The sequence below is a fragment of the Macrotis lagotis genome, chromosome X, assembly GCF_037893015.1.
Source record: "Macrotis lagotis isolate mMagLag1 chromosome X, bilby.v1.9.chrom.fasta, whole genome shotgun sequence".
Lineage (NCBI taxonomy): Eukaryota > Metazoa > Chordata > Mammalia > Peramelemorphia > Peramelidae > Macrotis > Macrotis lagotis.
In genome coordinates, this window is record NC_133666.1 from 547,316,882 (window position 1) to 547,344,660 (window position 27,779).

The window sequence follows — 27,779 nt, forward strand, 5'->3', positions numbered from 1 at the left end:
AACCTATATGAATGAATGAACAGATTCATTTGACACATTGATGGTTAAGCATTTTACTCCATTATTAATGCCACTGGAAGTTGCAGCCTAATGCCTGGATTATCTAGGATTTGTGACACTTTTTTATAATTTTTCTTTTCAGGCCCCTTCTGCTCTTAAAAAAAAAGATTTTTGATAGTTTATAAGTAGTCAATTTACTGACCATCTTCCTCACTAAGACCTTCCCCACAACCAATGTCAAGATCTAAGAATGGAAGTAGAAGAACAAAGAAACAAATTCATAAAAATCAAATTTTACTTTTATTTTACATCAACACTTCTTTTCTTGGAGGTTTTTTATGTAGTGAAAGCAAAATAAAAGGTCAAATTTCTATTAAAATACACATACATTAAGCTTCCAAAGTTGGAAAACTGCAGCTCATGTAGGTAATGGTGTGCTTGTAAAAGGCATGTTAATTGTGAGACTTCTGTACTGTGCTCCATGGCTAAAACATATCAGAACTGCAGGTTAAGAATTCCTGGTTCTGGTCATTTTAAAAACTGGAAAATCTAGAAAACCATGCTAAGGGAAGAAAAACTAATAATGTTAAATTTATTGAGGCTATTTAGGCCAGCAACAATGTAGACTGATCATCCCTCCCCTACCATACCCAGTTTTATTCTTTTCCTTTTCTGTTAACTTTCCATACAAATGAGAAAATATTGAGATATAGATGGATATATATAGAGAATAGAAGACTGATCCTGAAAGGATACCTCCTTCTACCTGTTAAAGTATTGGTGTGAAAAGGGGCATGTGGTGTCAGACATGGCTAATTTGCTGGTTGGTTTTGCTTATCTATACTTCTTTATTATAAAGGCAGATTCTATTATTGGGATGACAGTATTGGAAAATGACAAAGATCTGTTTTCCTCACCCCCTACCCTTCAGTTAGAATGTGAATTTCTTCACATTCCAAGGTGCTTCACAATTTTTTATTAATATCCCATCTTTAGTATTATCATGCTTAAGACAGAGTAAACACTTAAATGTATTCCCATTGTAAGTACTCAAAATGCTTTTCCACTGCATTCCACTCTTTGTTAAGAAAAAAAGGATCAAAAAACCTTGTTTTTTAAAGATATAGATGGGGAAAGGAGGTTAAGTAATAGTCAAGACTTCTTGGGAAAGATGGCAACAGGAAAATTCATGGATGTGGTTGCTTTATGCCACACAAAACGTAATGGAGAAAATGTGTGGGAGACATTAGAATAATAGAACTTGTACAAAGAAAAAAATTGGTGAGAGGGGGAGGGAGGGAGGAAGAGAGAGAGAGAGAGAGAGAGAGAGAGAGAGAGAGAGAGAGAGAGAGAGAGAGAGAATCATTTTCTCTTCTGCAATGGTTCTAAACAAAGAGCAATTTCCAGGTTCTGACTATAAATAATTGAGGATTTGTGATTTTTCTCAGGATGGGAATTGTCACACAGTCCAGTCTGTGCTGGATGCAGTACCTGAATCCATCACTTCCTATCTCCCAGCCTTATATTCTTATTGCTATAGAACTAGGCCTCTTGAGATTCAATGTTCATTCAAACTCTTGGAGTTATATCATGGAAGAATAGAAAGTATGTGTATGTATACTATTTAAAGAAACTAAAGATTAAGTGAGAGAAATTTCTGTCAAAAATCTGAAAGAACAGATATTGGCTTAGGTTTTTATCTTTTTCAAAAAGATAAAAGGTCAAACTTGAAAAATATACATCTAGAAATTAAACTTAAAAATTGTCCTTCAAAAATCATGAACTTAGATGTTCAAGTTCAGGTGACTGATTTATGCTTTTACTGGTTCCATTTTGATTCTTCTTTTTCTTTATATGGATAAAGGTAACAGTTAAAATCACACCTGAAAGAGAAAAATTCATTGTTAAAAAGATGCTAATAAAAAATACACTGCCATTAAATATGTTTACAAAAGGTTCATATTAATCAATATGCAGGATAGAGACCAGAGACAGCTAGATGGTGCAGTGTTCAGAGTGCAGAGCCTTAATTAAGTCCAGGAAGCACCAGGAAAATTCATCTTACTGAGTTCAAATCTAGTCTCAGACACTTACTAGCTGTGTGACCTTGAGCACCCTGTTTGCCTCAGTTTCCTCATCTGCAAAATGAGCTAGAGAATATTGGTGTTTGTCCTTTGTTCTCAAAGAAGACTGGGTTATCAGGGAGATAAGGTCACGACATGCAAGTGAATTGGATTTGAGTGAGGGTCTGCTGTACTAAGTCACTAGCCTCACTTTCTTTTCTGGAGCTATCTGGGTCCAGTGGTCAGATATGAATCAGAACACCTTGAGATGGCTCTGGATACAAGGCAATCAGGGTTAAGTGACTTTCCAAGGTCATATATTTAGTGTCGAGGTCCAATTTGAACTCAGGTCCGTCTGATTCCAGAGCTGATGCTCTGTCCACTGTATCTCATAACAATCAGTCAAAACTTTATCCCATAGCCCTATTAATATCACTATAGCTAATGGAATATGGATCTAGGTTATCAGTTCCAGTTACCACTGTTTCTTAAACTAAGGATTATCACATCTGGATCTAAGAAATGATACTCACCAATGACCAAAAAAGTTGTTAGGAGTATACCAACTGCCATGCCTACTGTGGGTATCCCAGGTAAAGAATCTGCTTGCTGGTAGCAAAATCCATTATTAGCACACTTGCACATAGTGACTGAAAAGCAAAACAAATGTTATTCAGAATAAGTTTCACTTTTGAGATAAAAAAAGACAGAGTTCTCCTTACCTGTCCCTCTACCATACAAAGTTATCTCTTGTGATTATTTCTGTTCTGACCTGAGAATTCCCTGAAACAGGGAACTCTCAATGACGAAAGTCTATTCATCAATGCAGATGGAAAACTATTATGCAACTTATAGTATTGAGGAGATGCTTGGGGTTCTTAGAGGCTAATCAACTTATCCAGAGTAAGACATTCACCACCTTTTAGAAATGAAACACTAACCTAGGACTTCATAACTCTGAGGCCAGTTCTCTATCTCCTGCCTAGGTATGTCAAGCCCAGGTACCTTCTTTCCCCTCCTTTGCTTTTCAGTTTCCTTTTGCATGCTGTTGTCTCCTTTAGGCCATTAGTTCTTAAGGGTAAGAACTGCCTTTTGCCTTTCTTTGTATCTCTAGCTCTTAGCCAACTGCTTAGTGCCTAGCAGATGCTTAATAAATATTTATTGACTAACTCTATAAAACAGAAATGAAGAGAGCACAGATGCAGATTCCTAGGCAGCTACTTGTAATCTGTAAACATTATCCCAAATTGTAAAAGTCTGAGATATCACTTACCTGGGAAAGAGACAGTATTTTCTAAGGGTGGTCTTCCACCATCATTAATTTTAACTAAAACTGTATATGTCTTCTCTTCGAAATTTTTATGTTTTGTGGAAAGTTTAGCATGGGTTCCTGTCAAAAAGAGCAGATTAGACAAAGATTCAAATGAAAGCATGAGCCAGAACCAAGGCAAGATCTGGTAGCTTAAACTCTCTCTCTGTTTTGGAAACACTTCCCCCAATTTTGAAGTAGAATTCAAATCTATGAGTACCCAGAGCAGGCAACACAATCACCAGGGGATGTGGTTTCAAACTCTTTTGCAGCTTTGCTTATATACTAAGAATAAGTCACAGTTATATGTGATGGAGTTAGTTTATCCAAAGCAGAAAGGAAAATGTTACTCCTCTATTTTCATGGTCATCTTACTGTTTGTTAATACGAATCCTTCCATTTAAGACCATAGATGTAGAATTAGAAGGAATATTACAACCTATCTAGTTCAAGGATTCTTAACTTTTTGAATATGCTAAAGCCTAAGCCTTCTTAGAATGTTTTAAATGCATTAATTAAATTAATTTGTATTAATAATGCAAACATAATTATAGAATTAAATGTATTTATTAAATAACATTAATTTTATAAAAATTATACTATAAAAATAAATTTAGTATAAAATTATACTATAAAATTATAACAATAATAATCGCTATTAAAAATTTAATAGTTTAAATAGTTTAAAACGGAACTAAGACCTTTAGAATGCCTTGAATATAAGATTACAAAGAAAACTAATTATATGGAAAAACAGTTATGAAAAAACTTTTTAAAAAACTTATAAGGCGGCTAGGTGGCCTAGTGGATAAAGCACCGGCCTTGGAGTCAGGAGTACCTGGGTTCAAATCCGGTGTCAGACACTTAATAATTATCTAGCTGTGTGGCCTTGGGCAAACCACTTAACCCCATTTGCCTTGCAAAAAAAAAAAAAAAAAACTTACAGACTCCAAGTTAAGAAACCCTGATACCAAGTCTCATCATTTTTTTTTCAGTAGTTAAAGAAACTATGCTACAGAAGTTAAATAACGTCAGAGACAAGGATTTGAATCCAGGATTTCTAATCTCAAAAATAGTGTTTTTTTTCCACAGTACCACAGAGTTCCTTTCCTAGGTTAGATCAAGAATAAATTTAAATCTCTAATTTCCTTTTTTTTAAAATCTTTTTCCTTTTTTAAAAATAAAATTAACAGGTTTCTAAAACTCACAGTTTCTACTTAGAGTATTCTCTTGACATAACAATAGCTCATTTTTCATTCTTTCCCTTCAATTTGTCTGCCTAAAATTTTTAAAAAGCTATAGAAGGCTTCTATCTTGATTCATAGATATGTCACAGAAAACAGCCAACAAGCTAAATGGGAAAGCTCACTGAGTGAAAAAAAAAGACAAAGGATATATATGATCTAAAACAAAAAGTACCAATAAAAATATTGTGTGTGGGGGATTTAGGAGGATTAGGAAGGGGACAAACTTGTGTCAGTGTTCTTTTTGGAAATGTCCATTTTATGCAGCTTTTAACATTTTAACTTCAAATTCAATTGTCAGCTTTTATCACTTAGTCAAATGATGGTTAGTCAGCATAAGGAGGAACCCAAAGTCCAGGCATTTTGAATTTCTGATTGCATCTTGACTCTGTACCCAGCTTTTGTAATCCCACTGGGGATGCTTATCCCTGGTGTACCATTTCCTATGATGGCATTAGTTATGTGTTATCACTGAGCCTAACTTTACTAACCATAATTGGTACCATCATCTTTACCTTCAAAATAAAATCTGCTTTATTTTTATTTTCAATTTGAAAATTTAAAAAGTAAAAATAAGGTAAAGTTTTAGTAAACAGTCAATGAAAATGGTTTTCACCATCACCAACTGCCAATTTATCTGTAGTCATTGATGCTGTTCTGTGAGCTCAGTTCACTCTTTATGTCAAGAAAGGTCAAGAAAGTTATTTATGTAAGAATATATTTTAATGGAAAATTCTATTTAAATTTAAAACAGCCTAACAACACTCCATCAGAAAGTGGAAAGTGAGCCTTAGTTTTATGCTGCACACCTATGAAAACACAATTAAATATTTCACCAAGTTCTAAAAGCAGTTCATAAGCTAGAAACTCTTATCAGTGGTATTTTGACAACTCACTGTTGAGTTTGGTAATTTCCCAATCATTCTGCAACTTGTCATTGCCAAGGGAGAAACCAAATCCTGGACCCCAAAATGATTGCTGGTCATCATCAGTGGCTCCAAAAATGACACTTCCTTGTTCAGTAAGTGGATGGCAGAAGAAGAAGCCAGTGTAGTCTTTCATTAACCGAGGAGGGTTATCATTCACATCCAGGAGGGATAAGTGGAAATATACTGAGGAACTCAGATGGGCTCCACCTAGAGAAATGAAGAACATTTGCAGTCAATGTGGTATTTCTATATTTTTCCTCCTGATAATAATGAAGGAAGGAAGGAAGGAAGGAAGGAAGGAAGGAAGGAAGGAAGGAAGGAAGGAAGGAAGGAAGGAAGGAAGGAAGGAAGGAAGGAAGGAAGGAAGGAAGGAAGGAAGGAAAGAGGGAAGGAAGGAAGGAAGGAAGGAAGACTCTATCCTATCTGCTTTTAGCTTTTCTGCTTATTTTTTCACCTGATTCTAGAGGACTAGATTTCTTATACTCCTCCAATGCCCTAGTGTCAGGTACTGTGTTAGCACTTTGCACAGTACCTGAAAATAGTAACGTAGTAAATATTAATTGGTTTCCCTTCCTTGACTACTGTTTACCTTAAAAACAAGATTTTCCTGATTCTTTTATTCATATGTTTCTCTGAAGTGGTAATGCTAGAATTAGCCCTTTTTGAACCAAAGATTTCTAGACCATGGTTAAGATTCACAAAACTTCTACCAGTGGTAATAATTATAAATATGGCCAAAGTATTATGTTATGGGTAGGTGTAAGAAACATTTGTGTCAATTTAGCTGGATTCTATCATTTAAATCATTAATCAAACTATGATATATATATACATATATATATGTATGTATATATTATATATATATATATACATATATATCAGAAGAAAGCAAGGAAGATCTCCAACACATTGGATGAATGGTGGGGACATGAACAAGAGTTGCTCAGACGCTCAGACTAGACATGATGTATTGAAGCCTAATGAAAAGATGGAACTTCTGAATCAATGAGATCAGTTCATTTAAGTATTCAAATAATCTCAACTTGTGAAATCACTGCAAAATATCCATTTCACTTACTTATCTTGACAGTCACTAAGATATCTCTCATTGCCTGATCAAGACATAGTGCTGACTTGTGCTGCCTCTGGAATATGAGCTCCCCATTGTAGGATATCTGCAAGGAAGGGTTTGCACTGCCCTTGGTATGGATGGTATAAAGGAGATTTAAGATTTGGGGGAAATGAGAGTAAATGTCCACCGAGGATCATTCTAACTTAAGAATATTATGAATATCTGATTTAACCTAATGAACATTGTGTAATACCTCTGAGAGAATAAGGTGATCAATATTTTAAGTAGCCACACTAAGAATTGGTCCAGCATGTGTGATCACTTTCTCTCCCATCTGTTGTAAAGATATTGGTGTCATTGTTGATATATAAGAAAAGAAGAAGGCACTTGTTATCCACACCCAGCCCTTAAGAATGAAGTTGTGTGGTTCAATTTATCTTGAGTATTTGGGGCATCCCAGGCCACAGTTTTCATTCCTTAAATATGTGTGTGCTTTATTTTACTCTAAGATTCTTTTTGATCCCAAGGATGAGATGTGTGTACAATGTGTTTATATATATCAGAAAGGAAGAAAAAAGAAACAGCTATCAAAATTTCTAGAAAATTTTTATGCCGCAATTCTCTTTTACCAATAATTCATTCAAAGAGAATTTGATCTTCAAGGAAAAAACACAACAAAGAAATAGAGAGGCTGAATATATTGGAAAAAGTTTCTTTTTCATGGTGATGAGCAATTCAAAGTGCTTTCAGCATATATGGTTTGAAACAAAGGAAGGAAATTTAGCTCTTATGAAAGGTTTGAAAATGGTGATGTTCTTGGAGGTTCTATTACTTTTTAAGAGTGTGAGATCCATTTTTAGTGTGTGTGTGTGTGTGTGTGTGTGTGTGTGTGCTATCACATTTCCACTCTAGTCTATGTAAATTCTGACTTAGCTTGACTAACATACTCTGTGTCTTGCAGGCTCATAGATTTAGAAAGGAAGGGTCTTTTCTTCTATCCTTCTTATTTTACAGATAAAGCAGTTAAGGTTCAGAGAGGTCAAGGGAACTGAGACAGAAGATGTGGTTAGGTCAATAATCCTTTTCTTGTTAGTAACAATAAATGGAGGGTCAACAGTGGGATCTCTTAGCTATTTTGTCCTTAACTCTTTCTTCCTGAAATATAGACATATTTGGGTACTTCTCAGAGGTATCAAAAAAAAAAACCTTCATTCCTTTAACTCAGGCTAGATTGTTGAAACTTTCATTTTCTTTTCAACTGTTTCAATGAGAGAAAAATTGAAGCCAGGAGATAAGACAAAGTAACAAGGTACTACCAAGGTTCAAATAAATCTACAGCAGTATTCCCAATGTGGTAGTCTCTGAAGGGGATATTGGTAGCAGAGCATTCTTCCTCCAGAGAGAAACTATAGGACATATCAAATATGATGAAGGGAGGGGAATGAGAATAACATCACAGAGCCTAGTTAGTCTCTACATATGTTCCACTCTAACAAGAGCATTTGCTTGGTGCACAGATATTTCTAAAACCAAGTGGTTTGCCACTCTAGCAACATCCAGAGGATATAGAGAGCCCTAGAAAGAGATGAACTTGAAACAAAGCTTTCTTTTATTTTAACTCCCTTTTCTCTCACTATGCTAAGGAAGAGCTGGGTTGATGATAAATTAAGTCCTTATATAGCATTGAAATGACTTCCAATGGATAGCCTTTCTTTCTTCTTTGTGGATCTCTAGATATTTTCATTCCAAGTTGCTAAGCTCCAACTTCCAGCTTCTCCCCAGACCTCCAGTTCCTACTTTGGGTCCCTGGACTTTTGATTAGTGGCTGTTCAACATATCTAGCCCTGATCCCCTCCCACCAAGATGCTCCATGGCCCGCCAACTTTATGCTATGCCACCAAAAAACCTTCCCTTCACATCCTTTGAACTTCTAGTACTGAGAAAAGCAATCATTCCTAAAAAGGTTATGTCAATCAACTTCTTCAAGACTCTACTCACCAGACTTGTGACTTCTTTGACCAAAACCACCTCTCTCCACTATTAGTGGAGTCCCTTGAGAACAGGGCTTGTCTTATTTCTTTGTATTTTCTTCCACAGTGTTTAGCTCAGTGGATTAATACTTTTTCATTCATTCATGTTTGATCAGAAGAGATAATACGTTACTCTTTTGCCTCTTTTGGCCCATTTTACCATTAGCTATTTATCTATCTCTGAAAATTCACATTACATGGTAATTGCTCACCTTTCTCGGTGGCTATTACTTTCACTCGATAATGATTTTCAGTTTCCCTGTCCAAGTGTCCTTTAGTAAAGATTTCACCAGTGACTTCATCAATTCTCAGCCAGCCTTGGGTGTCCTCACTCAGGGAGTAACTTCACAAAGGAAATGGAGCAAAAGAAACACTATATTATTTCACATAAAAGAAATTAGTTTTTTTTAATAGTACTATTATTTAACATATCATTTGCTATTTAAATAGAACTCTAACTAGGGCTAGGCAAGTAGAACTTTGCTCAGGGTACTAAATTTAGAAAGCATGACAGTCCTTGCAGTCCTGCAACCATATAGAAAAAAGTAGAATTAGTCAAAATAGTAAGGTACAAGATGGCCAGCAGGAATGAGCTCCTCTTCCCCTCCCTAACTTTCTACTCACTATTTCCTCAAGTCATTGTCTGGTGCCATTGTCCCAGAATCTATTTCCTTCCCCCTTTCCTCCCCATCCCTCCACTAAATGAAAGCAAGCTTCAAGCTCTTAAAACAGTTTATATAACTTGCCCCAGATCCCAAAGCTTCCCTTAGACTCTGAATTTAAAGGTATATCATCTAACAATATCTCCAGATAACTGCTCATCTTTAAAATTTTTTTAAAACAAAGTTCTTTTTCTCACAACTGTTTGAGTATAAATATTAAGATGCCCATTTTACAGATGAGGAGGAAGGTTTAGACAAAGTCACATGACTTTAAGTATCTGAGTTTCAGGTCTTCGAACCCAGATCTTCTTATTCTAAGCACAATGCTCAGAATTTTACACCATGTAGCCATTTTTATACCATCTCACACCAAAAAAGTGAAAGTTCAAAATTGTTGTAGACTTCATAGATAACTTAGAGATTTATCAGTTTGATTTTCTTATCTGATATATACATTTTTTCAATCCTTACCTAACCCAGCACACACACACACACACACACACACACACACACACACACACACACTCCTCTAATTTCAATTCCCCAATCATACAATAAGCTCAGTTTCTGTTGAATGTTCCATAAGGTTGATGTTGTTTGTCCTTCTTTCTGGAAGAGAACCATGACAATGGGGAGGGTAGTACCATGATTTGGAAGTGAATTGGATTTAAGTGAGGAAGGACTGTGCAAAGTTACTTTCTTCTCCAGAACCACCTGGTCCAGTACACCAGATATGAATCAGGACAACTAGAGATGGCCCTGGATGCAGTGGGTCTTTAACAGGTCTCAGTTTGATTGAGGTACCACCCATCCAGTGATTAAGGCTAAGAGAGAAATGAGGCAAAGAATGACCTTTTTACCTAGTCAATAAAAATATCAACCTGGGAGGAAAAGACCCTCAGAGTCTCTGGTCAAAACACAATTGCTATTTACATTCACTCTGTACAACTTGTACTGAAATGGAAGGATCTATGCAGGGAAATGGCTGCTAGCTTTAGGTATTAGGAAAGACTTCCTAGAGGAAGTAGACTTTGAGCTAAGTCTTCTCCATTTCAGAGGCCAGAGGTAATCACCACTGAACTGGAAAGCATATTCATCTTGGAACCAGAATTACAAATAGGGTGGTTTAACCAACCCAGCTTAGAAACCCTGAGAAGCCAGGGGATTGGTACTCAAGCTCCATTGAAGTTTTGTACTTGAAAGTGAGACTGTACTGAGTGAGAACTGAGCTAAACTATGAACTTATCCTCTTCTCTTTGTCAGAGACAGAGATGGTGCAAGAGGGTAGGAAGATTAGGCTGCCTGCATGTTGGAGCAATAAGTTTGTATATTTGTGATTATACATTCTAATGTAAACATTTTCGTGCTTACAAGCAATTGGGGGACATTGTGGGTAGAGCACTGGACCTGCAATCACAAAGACAAGTTCGAATCTGGCCTCAGACACTTACTATCTGTGTAACCCTAGGCAAGTCGCTTAACCTCTATCTGCTTCAGTTTCCTCCACTGTAAAACAGGAGTAATAATTGCACCCATCTCAGGGTCATTGTGAGGATGAAATTAGATAAAATATAAAGTACCTAGTATACACTTGGCCCTTAATAAAAACTTATTCCTTTCCAAAAATTTGAATGGAGGGCACAAGAGAGTATAAATATAGATATACACATTAAAAAAGCAAGTTATATAATATAAATGTATTCACAATAATTAAATGTCTTAATGGCTTGGGTAGGGAGCTCAAGAAAGACTTCAAGAAGAGGATGCTTGAGCTCTATTTTAAAGGAAGAGGGGGACTCTATGATGTAAAGGTAAAAAGAAACTGTATTCGAGGTACCTGAAATAAATCCCCTGAACAGAGAAAAAGGCAGTTTTGGTAAAGTAAAGAATTCAGAATGGAAAATAATGCCCAACAAAGCTGGAAAGACAATTCTGTATGGTGTCTGCCATGTTTTCTAAAGAAATACTATCGGGGGCAGCTAGGTGGCACAGCGGATAGAACATCAGCCCTGGAGTCAGGAGGACCTGAGTTCAAATCCAGTCTCAGACACTTAAAAATCACTTAACCCCATTGCCTTGCCCCTAAAAACGAAAAACTAACAAAAATACTGTTGATTACAAGCTGAGAACTGAACTAATACTTTCTGATTGACTGAGTTGTATTCACAGCTAGGTGAAAACATTCCCATAAAAAAAATTTAAAATATATAGTCAAATATCTAGCTGTTTAGTCAAAGCTGGAAACTAGAGACATAACTAAAAGAGGAATTTTGTGGCAAGTCACAGGATCATAGACCTAGAGCTTAAAGGGACCCCAGAAGTCATCTACTCAAATGCACTCATTTTTCAAAAGAGACAATATTTACCTTTGATCGGAAAAAAAATAAAAAATGTATTTAACTGTGGACACACTGAAAACAACATGGTGATTGCAAGCTAGGGAAGCGTCATACTAACAGGTGCTAGACTTTTTCTTGATCCTATGTCATGTGACCTTTAGACAACATAGAATATGGAAGCCAATATAAGGCAATTGATGGAAAAGCCAGACTATATTTAAATAGCAAGCAAGGGCATAATAAACCAGTTGATTTGCCTCTGGTAAACTGAGATCAGAGAGAAATTCACTCATTACTAGTGGTTTAGAAAGAAGTTCAGGAGTCTTTGATACTGAGATCTCAGGATGGGTGAAGCGAACTCCTCCCAAGTAAGGAATCTTTGAAGGGCCTTTCTCATCTAAAAAGCCAAAGCAAGAGGGCCCAGAGACATTGACTCTTTTAGGAGAGGGTAAAGGAAGATTGTTGTTAGGCAGTCTAAATTTCATAGAAGGAACAGGACAGGACAACCAAGTCAAAAAAAGCCTTCCAAAAGTCAAGCGACCCTAAAGCTGGAGACAAGGCAAGAAACAGATTTTAAAAGAGATGGAAAATATTTGCCACCTAGTCAAGATTGAACTAGTGCCCCCCCGGGGCTGCCAACATTATTCCATCTCTATTACATCCAGAAAAGAAAATTCATTTACAATAGAAATCCAAGACGGGAGAACAGTGCAGTAAAAATGATAAAGCGATAAGCAGAGCCAATGAACCAATTCCAGGAAGATAGGTAAACGAGAAAGCACATCATAGAAGGTCCTTGGTATTACAGTTAGAAACAACAAACAATAATGACACTTAGAAATCAAGACCTTGGTTTTAGATCCAGCCTTACCACTTCATACACGAGTGATCTTGGGAAAGTTATTTAGTCAGTGTTTCCTTATCTATAAAATAGGGATAATTATGCTTCATAGGAATACTGTGAGGCACAGATGAGATCATCTATGTAAAAATTCTATTTTTACATAGATGTAAGCTGTTATCATGTGCAGTTATAACAATAATAGTAAGAAATTACATAGTACATTAAGATTTGCAAACTGCTTTGCAAATATGATCTTATTTTATCTTCACAACAATCCTGGGAGATAGATTCTCATATCATGAGGAAAGTTAAGTGATTTGCCCAGGATCGCCTGGTCAGTAATTTTATGAAACCATACATATTTCCATTCATATCTTCCTGACTCCAAGCCTATCGATCTATTTATTGTTTTTGTTTTTTCTTGTTTTTGCAAGTCAGTGGGGTTAAGTGACTTGCCCAAGGTCACACAACTGGGTAATGAGTTATCTGAGGTTGGATTTGAACTCAGGTCCTCCTGACTCCATGGCCAGTACTCTTATCTACTGAGCCACCTAGCTGTCCCCCAATCTGTTTATTATTGTTTGATCTAACTACCTCCTGGATGATATACAATTAGCTAGTTTAGTTTTCTTAAAAATTCATTCAAACCATCAGATGAATCAAACTAGTCATAATATATCTGATCAGATAGAAAAGAGAGGTATGTGTGTTGTCTATTTATTTTGCATGGGAAAACTGTTAATTGGTATCTTTCATTAAAATGAATGCATCTGACCCAGAGAAAGGAAGATTGTTGGTTACCTTATTTCTTCTCCCTCGGGATCAGTGGCATTCACTGTAATCAATCTGATGTTTTTACCAGCATCCTCCTTTATTTGTGCTTGGTACAATGCGTGGTCAAATACAGGTGGTTCATTCACATCTGACACCATCAGAATAAATTCTGCATGTGAACTCGAATTGTAATGTACATCATTAACAAGTGGCTCAGGATTTGTAGCCTTGATCACAAGATTGTACATTGGCACAGTTTCAAAATCAAGAGGCTGTTGGGAAACAAGCAACAACAAAAAACTTAATTAATATTTCTTGCCAGTTGACTATCTTCAGAAAGATTCATAGTCTCCTTGTTCCCCTCAAAAATATCACATGACATTATACTGTAAGGTAAGATTCTCAAGTTATTCAAGAGCTTATTTCCTGAGGGCACAACTTAATAAGTAGAAATCACATCATGTTTTTCTGAGAACTCATGAGGAATTGTTGAGGTAATAAAAAGTAAGAAAAGGTCTGTTCTAAGTATACCATGTCTCGCAGTAACAATCAGGATTGGTAATATTATGCTTTCTTTAAAAAATAATAACCATCTGCATTAAGAAGTACCCATTTCCAGTGAACTTCAGGAATCTGTAATTTCACAAACATGGGTATACCTTCTACCAACACAGATTGCAACACCTCTCTCTATATCTTGGTATGGAGTTCTGTGTGTGTATATATGTATGTATGTATGTGTGTGTATATATATATGTATATATATATATTATATATATAAAATATATCAAAGAAGACCAAAATGATATCACTTTGTTAAAGACAAGTTGTATTCAACTGTCACGGATCAGACCATTATGGACACAGAATGCTCTACCACAGGTCAGGCACAAATAGTCCATGTGACACTTAAGGTGGTACTCTAAACTTATGTATGTCACATTTCCTTTAAGCTTCTTCAATTGTACCTTTCTCATAGAGGGCAGCCCCCTCACTGGGGAGGGCACACCATTCTGGGCGGTCCTGTGTCAGTGTCTCCCATGCTGAACAATGAGTTCCAAGGTTCTTAAGAGAGACCTTTGGGTGTCCTTCTATCACTTTTTCTGATCCCCTTCCCACCTTGAATATTTGATCTGTGTGAGTTCTCCATAAAAGAGTCTTTTTGGCAAGCATGTGTTTGGCATTTGAATGTGACCAACCCATCTGAGTTGCACTCTCTGTGGTAACGTGTGAGAAGGACCTCAGTGTCTGGTATCTTCTTCTGCCAGGTGATCTTCAGAATCTTCCCAAGACAATTTAAATGGAAGCAAATTCATTTTCCTGACATGGCACTGGTAGACTGTCCAGGTCTCACAGGCATATAGCAATGAGGTCAGCATAACAGCTCTTCAGTCTAGTACCTCTTTTCTCCCACACTTTCTTTCGGAGCCTCCCAAATAACGAGCTAATTCTAACAATGGGAGTGTCAACCTCCTTGGAAAATATACTACAAAGGTAAGTAACCTTTTCCCACAGCACTCAAAACTTCTCTATTTGTTATAACCAAGATGGTATGGTGCTGGCTGATGGAGCATCTGTGTTTTTGTGGTGCTAATTGTTAGGCCATAGTTAGCACATGCAGTAGAGAATCAATCCATATTTTGATGCATCTTAGCTTCAGAGGCTGCAATGAGCACAAAATCATATACAAACAGAAAATCATACTCCAACACTACCTTCACTTTGGTCTTAACCTGTAGCCTTTTCAAGGTGAAGAATTTGCCATCAGTGTGATAGCTGACCTTGAGATCATGTTCATCCTCAGTGAAGACATTTGATAACATGGCTGAAAACATCATGCTGAAAAGCATCGGAGCAAAGATACATTCTTGTTTCACACTCTTGTATAGTCTATGTCTATATACTTAATCTGTATAGATATAGATTTACATCTATATCAATATATACTCTTAGGGAATTACCAAAAAATTAATGACCCTCTGCATCTCCCTGAACTTAGCTAGCTTTGCCCTTGGTCGACTACCCTATAGTTCGTTTCTAAGGCAGTAATAGAAACCTTTATAGCTTATCAAGACCTATTAGAGACTGTATTTTTGTTGGCATAACCTTTGAGAACCTACTACCACAATGAGGCACTGGAGAAAGATTATACATAAAAGACTCACACTTGGAGGATAACTTAGAGAATATTCATTTTAAGACTTTCATTTTACAGATGAGGAAACTGAGGTAAAGAAACAACAATTAACTTTCAAATTATTTTAAAGGGGAAATGAAGCCCATAAAACAAAGTTATAATTTAAGATGTAATTACCAGCAACCATATTAAGAGGTAGTGGGTCATAGTGAATATGTTTCTGGGTTTTTTGCAAATACTGGCTGTGTGAACATAAGCTAGTATGGTTCCCACACCAGTACATCTCTCCTGATAATGAAATCACAAGTCGTTTATACCTTTTAGTCTCTAAACCAGTCTGTCAAAGATTGTCAATTAGTTCTTTGAATTTCTTTTGAGATCAAAGAGCAAAGATATTGGATACATGATCCCTATTTAAATGCTTATTAATAGGATTGTTATAAATAGGCATGCTTATATATGTGAAAACAATGTGGTAAATCATAAAATTTGTATTTTATTTGATACTTTTCAGAGTAAGAGAAACTCTGGGAAGGACTGTATGACCTATCACTTATGTTTTTAAAACAGAAAAAAAAAATCAATCCTGGAACTATTGAACCTGTCAGCTTACCTTCTACACCTGGAAAAATCCTGGAGCAAATCACATACACATGTAACACAAAATATAGTGGAAAAGTTTGAGAGGTCAAAGCTACAAGGGGTAATCAGCATGACTTTGTGAAATACAAGCCTGGTCAAGGATCTGCCTAGAAAGGCAATCTATCCTGACTTTGTAGGAAGACTTTGTTTTCAATTCTGCATAAAAAGGAAATTATGGTCTTGCTACAGCTCTTATTCTGCACCCAGGTGTTTGAAAGGTCAAGCTAATCATTATAATTAATGGTCCAGAGTCAACTAAGAGGTGTGACAAACAATTTCCTCTAAGAATTGGCTCTGATTCTGGTACTGTGCCTTTTTTCAACCTTTTTCCATAATTGAGAAGTGACAAAATGGAAAACATGATCATGTCTTTTATAGATAACACATAGTTGGCTGAGGATAGGTAAGCATTGGACTAAATGACCTTTAAAATCTCAGGCAAAAAATTGTTTTTTTAAAAAAATTTTACCCAGGGGTGGCTAGGTGGTGTAGTGGATAAAGCACCATCCTTGGAGTCAGGAGTACCTGGGTTCAAATCCGGTCTCAGACACTTAATAATTACCTAGCTGTGTGGCCTTGGGCAAGCCACTTAACCCCATTTGCCTTGCAAAAAAAAAAATTTACCCGAATTTTAAAACCCTAGGATCCTAAGAGATAAAACCAAAACTCAAAAGGAACCAGACACATATTATTATAGTAATTGTAACACATTTATATTTCACTTTAAAATTTTATGAACTTCACTTTCTGTAGGAAACCTATTTTTGATCCCTCAATGACTAGTGCCCTTTCTCCAAAATTAGTTCTTTTTGGTAAATATTTTATATTTGGTTATCTCATCAGGTTATTTCCATCTACCCCACCCATTCCCAAAGAATCCAAGTTCCTTAAGGGCAGGGTTTATTTATTTAGTTAGGTGTATTTTTCAACATATTTCTAGTACCTGGCAGAGGGACTTGCTCATAGTAGGTATTTGCTGTTGGTCAGTTGTTTCAGTTATGTCTGATTCTTTGTGATGACTTTTGGGGTTTTCTTATCAGAGATACCTGTGTTCTCCAGATCATTTTATAGATGAGGAAACTGAGGCAAATAGGGGTAAGTGCCTAGAATCACACAGTAAGTATCTGAGCCCACATTTGAACTCAGGTCTTTCCAACTGCAGGTCTGCACCACCTAGCTGCCCAGTTGAATGGATGAATGAAGATCCAAAGCATAATAATATACCATGACTTGTACAATGATTATTCCCATTTTATTAATGGGAAAATTGAAGATTATTATCGTCTCCATTTAGGTGAGGAAATTGAGTTCACAGAGAGGTTAAGCAATCTGTTCAGGGTTACAGAGTTAATAAATATAGAAATTAAATCCATCATTCTCTGCTAGTGAATCCATGTTTACAACTAATGGTAAGACCTATCCTTTTTCATGCATAGCACTGAGACAGCATCCAAATTTGGACTCTGTGGTCACTACTATGCACACACTTAAAATTATTTACATCTATATTCAGACTTTGCAATATTGATTTTCCATGAAGACATCACATCATAATTCAGATCTTTTGCTCCAGTGAATCACAGTTCTTCACAATAATAACTCATATATCTAGTGACTTAAAGTGGTAACACTTTGCAGCAAAGATGAGTCATACAAGTATTAGTATCCCCATTTGATAGTTGAGGAAATTGAGGCTCAGGAAAAGTAAGTAATTTGGACATGGTCATATATGGTAACACATGATTATTAAGTATTAAGACTTGATAGGCCTGCAAAGCCAAATCCTCTATCTTTTCAAGAAACTGTTTCCTCTTAGTACAACATACAAATAGAACTATTTAATCATGATAACAATGGATTCTATTAAGATGGGTCATTTAGTAAATTAGTGCAATTCTGACTAATTGAACAGAAAGGGAAAATGTCAAAAGTTGAGGGAATTTAGGGAAAATGAGATATTAATGCATTGTTGGAGGAGTTGTGGAATGATGCAACCATTTTATAGAGCAATTTGGAACTATGCTCAGAGGGTTATATAACTATGTATACCCTCTGACCTAGCCATGTCACTACTAGGTCTGTTTTCTAGAAGAGATGAAAAATGAGAAGTAAAAGAACCTATGTGTATAAGGATATTTATAGTAGCTCTTTTCTGGTGGCAGGGAATTAGAAATTGAGAGGATGCCCTTCAGCTGAGGAATGGCTAAACAAATTGTGATATGTGATTATGATATAATGCTGTTCTGATATAAGAAATGATGAGCAGGATGCTCTCAGGATAACCTGAAAAGAGATGAGCGGATGTATGTGAAATGTACTGTGTACAAAATCACAGCAATATTGTAGGATGATCAGTGGTGAATGACTTAACTTTCATCAGCATTGTTATGACCAAAATCTGAAGGACTTATGATAATGAATGCTACCCATCTATAAAGAGAGAGAGAGAGAGAGAGGATAATATCTGAATCCAGATGAAACATACATTTTTTACTTTATTTTTCCTTGAGATTTCTTTTTTGGGGGTCTTTGTTTTCTTTCATAACATGAATATTATGGAAATGTTTTATATGATTACATATTTTTAACTAACATCAAATTACTTGCTTTCTCAATGAGGGGGGAGGGGGAAGGGAAAGAGTTTAGAACTCAGAATTTTAAAAATGAATGTTGTAATTGGACAAAAATAAATTTTTAAAAGTGTCATTTACCTTATTTATCTTGACATAACCTGTATTGGTATTGGGATCAGTGTCAATCACAAGTTTTCTCTCAGGGTCCCCCTCAATAATATCATACAGGATTTTAGAGCTCCCAGTATTTGGTTCATCTGCATCTGTAGCTTGGATGGTGAGAATTGTTGTTCCAACAGCAATATTTTCACTAACAGTCAGGTTGCCATACTAAGGAGAAAAGAAATATTAACATATGATAATGCTCATAGTAAGGAGAGAAGATATAATATTCACTCACTAATTCATTCATTCCACAACCATTTTTATAGTAGCATCATAGGTTTTGTAAACTGATATGATCTCAATGTATATAGAGCATATACTCTTCAAGATAAATTAATATAATAGCAACTCTGCAATAACTATAAAGCAAACAATACTAAAGGTTCATAAGAGAAAAAAGCACTAGCTATGATAATGACGGAAGAAAATATTTCTGACAGGCAGAGTTAGAGATGAAATATTATTTAAGCTGCTTCTTGAGGTTGAGTAGAATTTCACAAGGTAGAGATGGGGAATGGAGAATTCTAGAATGGCAAGAACAAGTCTGAAAAATATGAAAATATTAGGTAATGAGTAGTTTAACTTTTTATTTGGATTATATAATATCTACTAATTCTTAAGTGAAAAACTTGCCTCCCTAGTTTCAGAAGACAAGAGATATAACTGATGGGACAGTTACTAAAAAAAGCTAGACAACCAGGTTAAGGATATCAATCCAAATTCTAGGTTTATCATTTGTTAGAAAAAAGGAACAAAGAACTCAAATGACTGGATGCTCAATGAGACTGAAAGTTCTATTTCATGGGGTGTAATCCTTTATGCCTAGTCTAAACACCCCAGAACTTCTCAAAAAACTTAAATCTTGAGTCATTGGATTTCTCATCCCCAATCTTTCAGTCACTCATTAAAGAATTATGTTCAAATATGACCCCCCAAATCTAGTCAAATGAACTCCTAAACAATTTTTAAGTAATAAATTTTGATAATTTATTTAAATGAAATATTGAATAAAATCCCCAGAAAATTTCAAAGCTACTAATAATAAAATTAATAACCTATATTTGTCTAGAAGCTTTAATTTTGTTTTCAAAGTTCTTTTCTCTCATCTCACCTACTTTTGCTAGATTTTACAAATACCTTATGATATTTTATTTTATCTTGTTATAAGCTCATTGTTTTTCTTTATTTTTTTTCTCTTACACAATAGTTTTGACTTTTGTCAAAACTTAAACCGTCAATATTGTATAGGGAGAACTTTTTAAACCACAATTTACAGTGATTTTGCAAAGTAAAATGCATTATGTAACCATTGTAGAGATGGTATTCTTTCAAGCAAAATCTATCAAAGAATCAAGACTATTCCACATATTTTAATTTGTGCTGAACATGCTTGTTTAAAACATGTTAACAAATTATGTATTTCAATATGGACCAAAAATCTACGACAGTGGCAGCTAGGTGGCACAGTGGATAGAGCACTGGCCCTGGAGTCAGGAGAACCTGAGTTCAATTATGACCTCAGACACTTAATAATTGCCTAGCTGTGTGACCTGGGGCAAGTCACTTAATCCCATTGCCTTACAACGCCCCCCCCCCCAAAAAAAATCTATGGCAAAGTCTAAGGGATTGTTCTGGTCCTTCTATTATGGTGGAATTTTGACTTATCAATTAGCCTGTGAAATAACTGAATCTAAATTCCACTATAGTGACTGGAATCCTTCCTTGCATGACATAATTGTGTTTAGCAGAATGAGATTGAACTTGTATGTGTTTAGTTTTAGTCTTTTTAAGACTGAATTTCCCCTTCTTCTTTAGACTAGAATTAGAAGGATTATCCACAAATGCAAATGTCATTGAATTTTGAGCTATGATTTCTAATTTGAGTTGGTTTGCCTCTCTTTAGGTGACCCGGTGATCCCCTAGTCCTGGGACTCATCATAATGATGTTAAATTTAGGGCAGATGCCCAATAGGCATTGCTCACCATGTTTCACAGCTCTTGAACTTAAGAGATCTTTTGGCCTCAGCCTCCCCAATAGCTGATTTTAAAAGTATGCTATGATACCCAGTTTGAATTTGTGTTTGTACTATTTATCAAAAAAGAATGATAACTAGATTTTCTACTGAAAGAAATGCATGTGTTTATGGTATGCTTACTACAAATAACATATATTTGGGTTTTCTGACACATGCGTGTATGTGTCTGTTTCTGTGTATCTGTGTGTGTGTGTGTTGCTTCAGATTATTTCTTCATCCCACATTTTGTTCCAAAAATCATTGCCAGACAGTAATGAAAAAAAGATAGGGTCCAGCAAATACTCACATTGTTTTTTTCAAAAATGGGAATCTCATCATTGATATCAATAACATTTATTGTAACATCACAGATTGTCTGGAAATCTGAAAAATTAAACAAAGCAATGTCACCTAAAACCTCTTCTGAAAATCTTTTTTCCCAAACCATTAAGAAACCTCCATACAGCAAGGGTACAGAAACTAACAGAATTCCATTGCCAACAGGTATTCAGGTGGCCTAATTCTATATTATTCTGTGTTTCTCTGGTGCCTAGATCAATGTAAGTTTTCTGTAGGTTCTCTTTAAGCACAGAAGTGTTTGGGGTAATTTGACAAACTTATTGACTATCAGGTTTTCTGGATATTGGGCATGCTCAGAATGGGTTCTACCCATTGATACAATGTAAGCTCAATGGCATAAGGAGGAGAATTGGACCTAGGAAATGGAGGAATAACAGTGGCAAACCTAAAGAGGAGAACCCTCTCCTTGTTTATATTTAGGAGAGAATTCCTTTACTTCTATATTCAAGCTGGGGAATCCTCCCCTCAAGTTTGGTACTGGTCTGTGAGAAGAGAATAGAGCAGCAAAGAAAGGCCCAATTCTCTTTCTCCACAAAGGATAGCCTTCCTAGATTAGAACACTGACTTTTTTGCTCATGTTCTCTCACCTGATACCCGAGGATACCATTTATACTGTAAGCCATCATTCTCTTCAGTGATTAAAAAAAAATCTCAGAGCAAATGTGACAAGGAATATAAAACAATCACAACCAGAAGTCAATTCAGAAAACACCTTCTGAATTCTCTTCTGGATTTATGGATCAGAAGGTACTAACCTGGATCTGACACTTGAACTTTCAAATGATACGTAGGTGTAACTTGCTTTCTTAAGGATCCTTTAATTAACTGGATCATTCCATCAACATTTCCAATAATGAAGGGATTTTCATTTGGAATTGAAGGACTCTGCTCTACAATTGAATACTGTAAAAAACTATTAAGAGTGCCTTGTTGATCCATGTCAGAGGCGTAAAAAACTCCAATATTGCTGCCTGCAGAGAAGAAGAGATGGAATGAGTCAGATGGAGTCTCTCTCAGGCAGAAAAACCAATTTATTTCACCTATAAAAATAGTGGATACCAAAGAAACTGTGAAACCAAGTTGACCAATTTTTCAAAAATATTGAAAATTAGTTTGGGACCAACAAGATGGAAACAAGATCTTTTCTCTAATCCTCTCAAACCTCTCCAAAATGGGAATTTGTAACAGAAATAAGTCCATTTCAATGATTACTATAGTCTAGGACACTAAGAAATAAACAAAGTAAAAATTCAATGGGCTAACAGAAGAGAAGGCATGAGACAGCAGAGATTATTCCCTAACCCATAATGAGTACTGACTCAACATTTCTTCCCCTACCCCATCCCCCAGCAAGGCCACACAAGCTGATTCACAATATGATTCAACTCTACACTCGGATCCCTCCCCTAATGCAGATTTACAGTGTCCAACATCATAGGTCAAAGAATAAAAGGAATGGGAAGTGGGACAGTGCATCTAAGAGAAGAGAGCAAAAGTCTATACAGTTTTCCATGCTGGAGAGAAAGAGCACTACATTCAGTTGGGTTTACTTTGGTCAATCCAGAAGTCATTTGGAGTAGGGGCTTAGGCTACTGAACCATGAACCAGTGTGCAAGGAGGCTGAGATGCTTTAAGATCCAATTTCCAAGGAAATTGTCACAAGGGGAGACTGAATCAGTAAGTGAGAATCAAAGGGGAAAAATAAGGAAAATAGAGGTAATTGCCAAAAATTTCAATAGGAAGAAAATTTAAAGACATTGAACAAAAGTAGTTAGACCAATATTAACAGCAGAAGGAAATATGGCTTCCAAAACTAATAAATGATTTTAGGCATTTATGAATAAATATTGCAAAATAAGGAAAATGATTCAACACCTGATGAGGTGGAAGACCCTATAGATTCTGAAGAGAACATAGAACCACTATATGATATTCCTAGATGGTTGAAAAGATAAACAGTAATTGTGAAAATAGAATTCATAGCATGAATTGCAGGAATAATTGACAGAATAGAAAAACTTGAATCTGTATGTCAAGTCTCTCCTATGCAAAGATACTGAATGAGAATGCAAATACATGGAAGTAAAGGACAATCTAGAAGAGTGATATTAAATTCCAGTTCTTTCCCTCATTAAATATTTCCTATTTTCCTGTCTTTATTTTTATTTAATTTTAGTAATTTAATTGAATAATATTTATTTTATTTATAAAGTCCTTTTTTTGTATTACCAGCACTTAGTATAGTATCTGACACATAGTAGGTTTTAATAAATGTTGATTGGTTGAATGATTGAAAAAGAGAAGTAAAAAGTAATAAAATTAAAAGAAAACATGCTCTCCATACTAGTAAAAGACAGAATGCACAGAAATAGCAAGTATTACAGGTTTCACAAGAAGAAGGTGACAAGTCAAAAACCCTGAACATATAATGTAAAAAACTCAAAAATACCGGAAAACTTCCCAGAGATTCTGAAGACAGAAAACACAGTGTCAATCAAAAGAATCCATAGATCACCTCCAGGAAAAAAATCCAAAGCTGCAAACTACAAAACACAAGGTGATTAAACTAAACAATTCCATTCAAAAACAACAAATTCTGTTTAGACCTTCAAATATAAAGAAAAGAAAAATATCCTTGCTTTTAAAGAAAAAAGAAAGTCACACAATCAAAATGTGTCATTTGAAAGTTTTGATATTCTATGACACTTGTTCACAAATTCAACTTGCTGTGCTGTCTTTTCTAACCCAACAACTCCTTAAAATCCCCAGGTCTACAAGAAATTTATCTCAAGGTTATTGGATTACTTTCCACTACAGAAATATATTTTAGCTAAAATTCTGAGTTTAGACATTAAAAAGTAATTAACTCCTTTGTTAATTAATGGAAAAAATTATACAAAGTCTACGAGTAACTTCAGAACCCAGTATTATGTCAGAACTTGAAAGATAACCCATTTGTAGAATGTCAGCAATTTCCTTTGGTGATTGGAACCATTCTGCATTTTTTTCAGAAGGGCTGATTAAACAGAGCAATGTGTTGCTGGAGGGGGAGGAGCGAGCAGAGAGAGGAAGTGGATTTGTTTCTTACAGGAATCTTTTTTTTGATGCTGTTAAAGCAAAAATTCAAGATGCTTTAAATGTGATATTGATGGAAGACTAGAGGGTAAACTAGATGATCTCTCAATGTTCTTTTCAAGGTAGAAATTCTACAATTAAGAGATATTTTATAGTAAAGAACTAGAAATGAAGTAGTTTATTGATTAAGAATGGGACAATAATAAATGCAGGGAAGCATGGGAAGATGTATACAAACTTATTCAAAGTGATATAAACATAAGCAGAGAAACAATATGCACAATGGCTACAACATGAAAATGGAAAAAATCAACCAAAGCTGAATTCTATGAAATATTAATGACTGAATTTGGCCTCCAAAGAAAAGATGAGATGTTCCTCCCTATCTTTTTTGAACAAGTTAGTAATTATGGGTAAAGAACATGGCAGATAATGTTAGATTTTTTTATTGCTTTGGCTAGTTTTACTCAACGCTTTTCCTATAATTCTTTGTAATAAGGAATTGTTCCCTGAGAGAAGGAGAAAAGTTAGGGATATGTAAGGAAGCATACCTGATATAAAGTCAAAAGATATCAATAAAACATGTTAAATATTTAAAGAACAAATATTTTAAAGTTACTGAAAGATGGGAACAGCAAGTAGCCTGACAATGACCCACAAATTAGCCTGTGGTTTTCCTTCTGAAAATAATATGGTCATTCCTTACCTATTTTCTCATTCTCCTGGACCTCAAATACTGACTCTGGGGCAGGGCAAAGGGGGGTGTTGTCATTAATGTCTCCAACTTCAATTTGAATTTCCAATGGTTTTGCTAGTAGTTGTCCATTCTCATCCTTTGCAGCAGCATAAAAGACATACTAAAACAGAAAAAGTCAAAGTCAGGAGAAAATTTATCCAACATTCATTCCTGTATTTTGCCCTGAAGAAAAAAGTAAATTTCTTTTTATCCATATGGATGCTATTTTCTTAGGCATGGAGAATAAGGAGGGGAAATGAAAAGACTGAATTCTGAAGAAAAGAAACATGTTTGTTGAAAGTTGACAGCATGCTATGAGGAGGAGGAAGAATGAGGTTGAGGAGGAAAAAGGAGGAAGAAGAAGGAAGAGGAAGAGAAGGAAGGAGGAGGAAGAAGAGAAGGAAAAGGAAGAGAACCTGCATTTATATAGTGTCTTAAGGTTTGCAAAGCACTTTAATTGTATTTTCCTCAATGAAGTTTACCACAGTGGTGCTATCTTCATTGGACAAATGAGGAAACTGAGGTTAAGAAAAGTTAAATGACTTTTCCAGGGTCACATTGATTGTAACTGTTTGAGGTTGGAAATCAGGTATTGAAATTAGATCTTCCTGATTCCAAGTCACTTAGCTTTTTATTGGATATAGAATGTTGGTTTGTTTAATAAAAATCACTGTTGCTATCATCTGTGCACCTAGCTAAGATTACGTCTTGCCAATGATAACCATTTCAATAATACTTACTGTGTCCTTTTCTTCTCTATCTAAGGGTTGAGTTGCGTAAATGATTCCATCTTGGTCAATTGAAAATGGAAATCGAGGTAGCTTCTCCTTTTCAACTAAAGAGTAGTGAGCACCAGGATCATTCCAGTGTACCTAGAGTCCCCCAAAGAATAAGAACCAGCTTGTGAGATGCATACAAAGGTTTACTTAGAGATGTATTTGATCTAAGAGGGCATCTAGCCCAAGTTCCTCATTCAACAGATGAGAAAATTGAATCCCAGGGAAGGCTTGTGACTTGCTTAAGGAAGGACTCCACCCATACAAAGTGCTGTTTCTATCATACTATACCATCTTTTATATCTGCAATGTTGCAGTTGTGTAAAGTATTTTCCGATATGCAAGCTTTTCAGATTCAATTGCTGGTGTCCTCCCTCTCAAACTATCTTGTATTTACTTTGTATTTTATTTTGAATTTATTTTGTGCACATGAAGTTTTGAGTGTGTTGTCTCTTCTGATGTTATGTAAGCCCCATGAGGGCAGGATCTGTTTTTAGCTTTATTTCTGTGTCCCCTGTATGTAGCACATAGTGGGGACAAGTAATAAATACTTCTTTATTGCCTAATCATTTTGCCTTTTCAAAAATTGAACATGGTATTGTTATAGCTCTGTGTGTATGTAAGTACTCATGTAAATGTGTCCATATATGTGTGCAAGTCTACTGGCTGTTAAACATTTAACTTCCAACCAAAGATGTTTCAACTTAGCTCATTGCTGGTACATAGTAGGCCCTTAATAAAGGCTAGTTTATGGACATAAGAAAAGTCTTCACCTTTCAAGGCTAAATTGTGACAGAGGCAGAGATGGATACTTTTTCATAAACATTTTTTAATCACAAAAAATACTATTTGATCCATCTAAAACGTGTTGTATTTTCCCTGTCTCTTCTCCACTCCAACCTTCCATCTTGGAACTCTAACCAATATTAAATGATTTATATTTATGCAATATCTATATAATAGACAAAATGTTCTTTGTGACAAACAAAATTTAAGAACTGGAGCACTGACTTATTACTAGCTTCCCAAATTCACCACAGAAGATGAATAAAAAAACAATAGAGGACACACTCAACTGTTCTCCAAGAAAATGCTTAAGGAAGGAAAAAAAAATCTATAAATAACACAGATCCCTCCCCAAAATATTTAGTCTTGATAATGTTAGGATTAAGTTGCATGCCAAATTCCTGATAAGGTTTTTGGAAATGATCAAGAAAATTCAATAACTGGGCTGGTCTGTTAGCCAGAGGCTTTGAAATGTGTCATATACTTAAGAGTTGCTGTTCTAATCATTGTCCTTTCTGTCAATATTACCAACTTATTCTCTCCAATTGTCTGGCAAATTCCACTGAGACAAGTAACACATTGTTAGCCAGTAACAGTCAAATTGTTGGTGATTTATTTGACTTATTTCCACCCTTTCCTCCAAGTTCATTGAAGTTTTGGTGGAGGGAAGTCTATGAATCACTGCCAAAAGAAGGAAAATCTAGATGAGGGATCACAAAGTGGGATCCTGGGTAATTGTTTCAGGGGGTGCATGAAGACACTAGAAAGCTAGAATCGATGTTGGCACCAAGAAGAGGGAGAAACTTATAAAAAGACAAGGGAGAAACTTTAAAAAAAAGTTCCCTCTTCACAATTGGGCTCTCAATCAGTCTTAGTTATAGCTCTTATCCTTTGACAAGATCAGAATCGTGTTCAGGGCATCATGTCCAAAACAAAGACAATAGAAGAAACAGAATTCTGACCTAAAATTGGAGTCAAAAGGCAAAACATCATCACCAGGTGCACTGTGTGCAGATAATGATCCATTTTAAGACATAAAGCTATCAATATGCTATTTACTCAATCACTTTGCTCCTACTTGAAGTAAATGATCAGTTCATCTCCACCATAAGCCTTTAGGCTAAAGCCATCTGATAAAGTCAAGTGACATCAGATAGGAAGTCTAACTAGAGGATGTCATTACCCTCTGGAACATCAAGTCCCAAAAATTACAGAAATTAGATCAAGTCTGACTTTCTAACATACCCT

General features: G+C 35.6%; 1 protein-coding gene across 1 annotated transcript in view; it reads right to left on the reverse strand.

Moving 5' to 3' along the window:
* Positions 1-314: 314 nt before the first annotated feature.
* CDH17 (cadherin 17) overlaps positions 315-27,779 on the reverse strand; it is a 59,945-nt gene continuing 32,480 nt past the window's right edge. The window contains exons 8-18 of the mRNA XM_074200223.1: positions 25,710-25,841; positions 24,940-25,090; positions 21,914-22,129; positions 21,106-21,182; positions 18,757-18,948; positions 13,294-13,538; positions 8,860-8,990; positions 5,513-5,752; positions 3,337-3,453; positions 2,597-2,713; positions 315-1,883 (exon numbers count right to left, since the gene is read on the reverse strand). Of these exons, the coding sequence (XP_074056324.1) occupies positions 1,777-1,883; positions 2,597-2,713; positions 3,337-3,453; positions 5,513-5,752; positions 8,860-8,990; positions 13,294-13,538; positions 18,757-18,948; positions 21,106-21,182; positions 21,914-22,129; positions 24,940-25,090; positions 25,710-25,841 (1,725 nt within the window). The 3' untranslated portion in view covers positions 315-1,776. The remainder of the gene's footprint in view (positions 1,884-2,596; positions 2,714-3,336; positions 3,454-5,512; positions 5,753-8,859; positions 8,991-13,293; positions 13,539-18,756; positions 18,949-21,105; positions 21,183-21,913; positions 22,130-24,939; positions 25,091-25,709; positions 25,842-27,779) is intronic.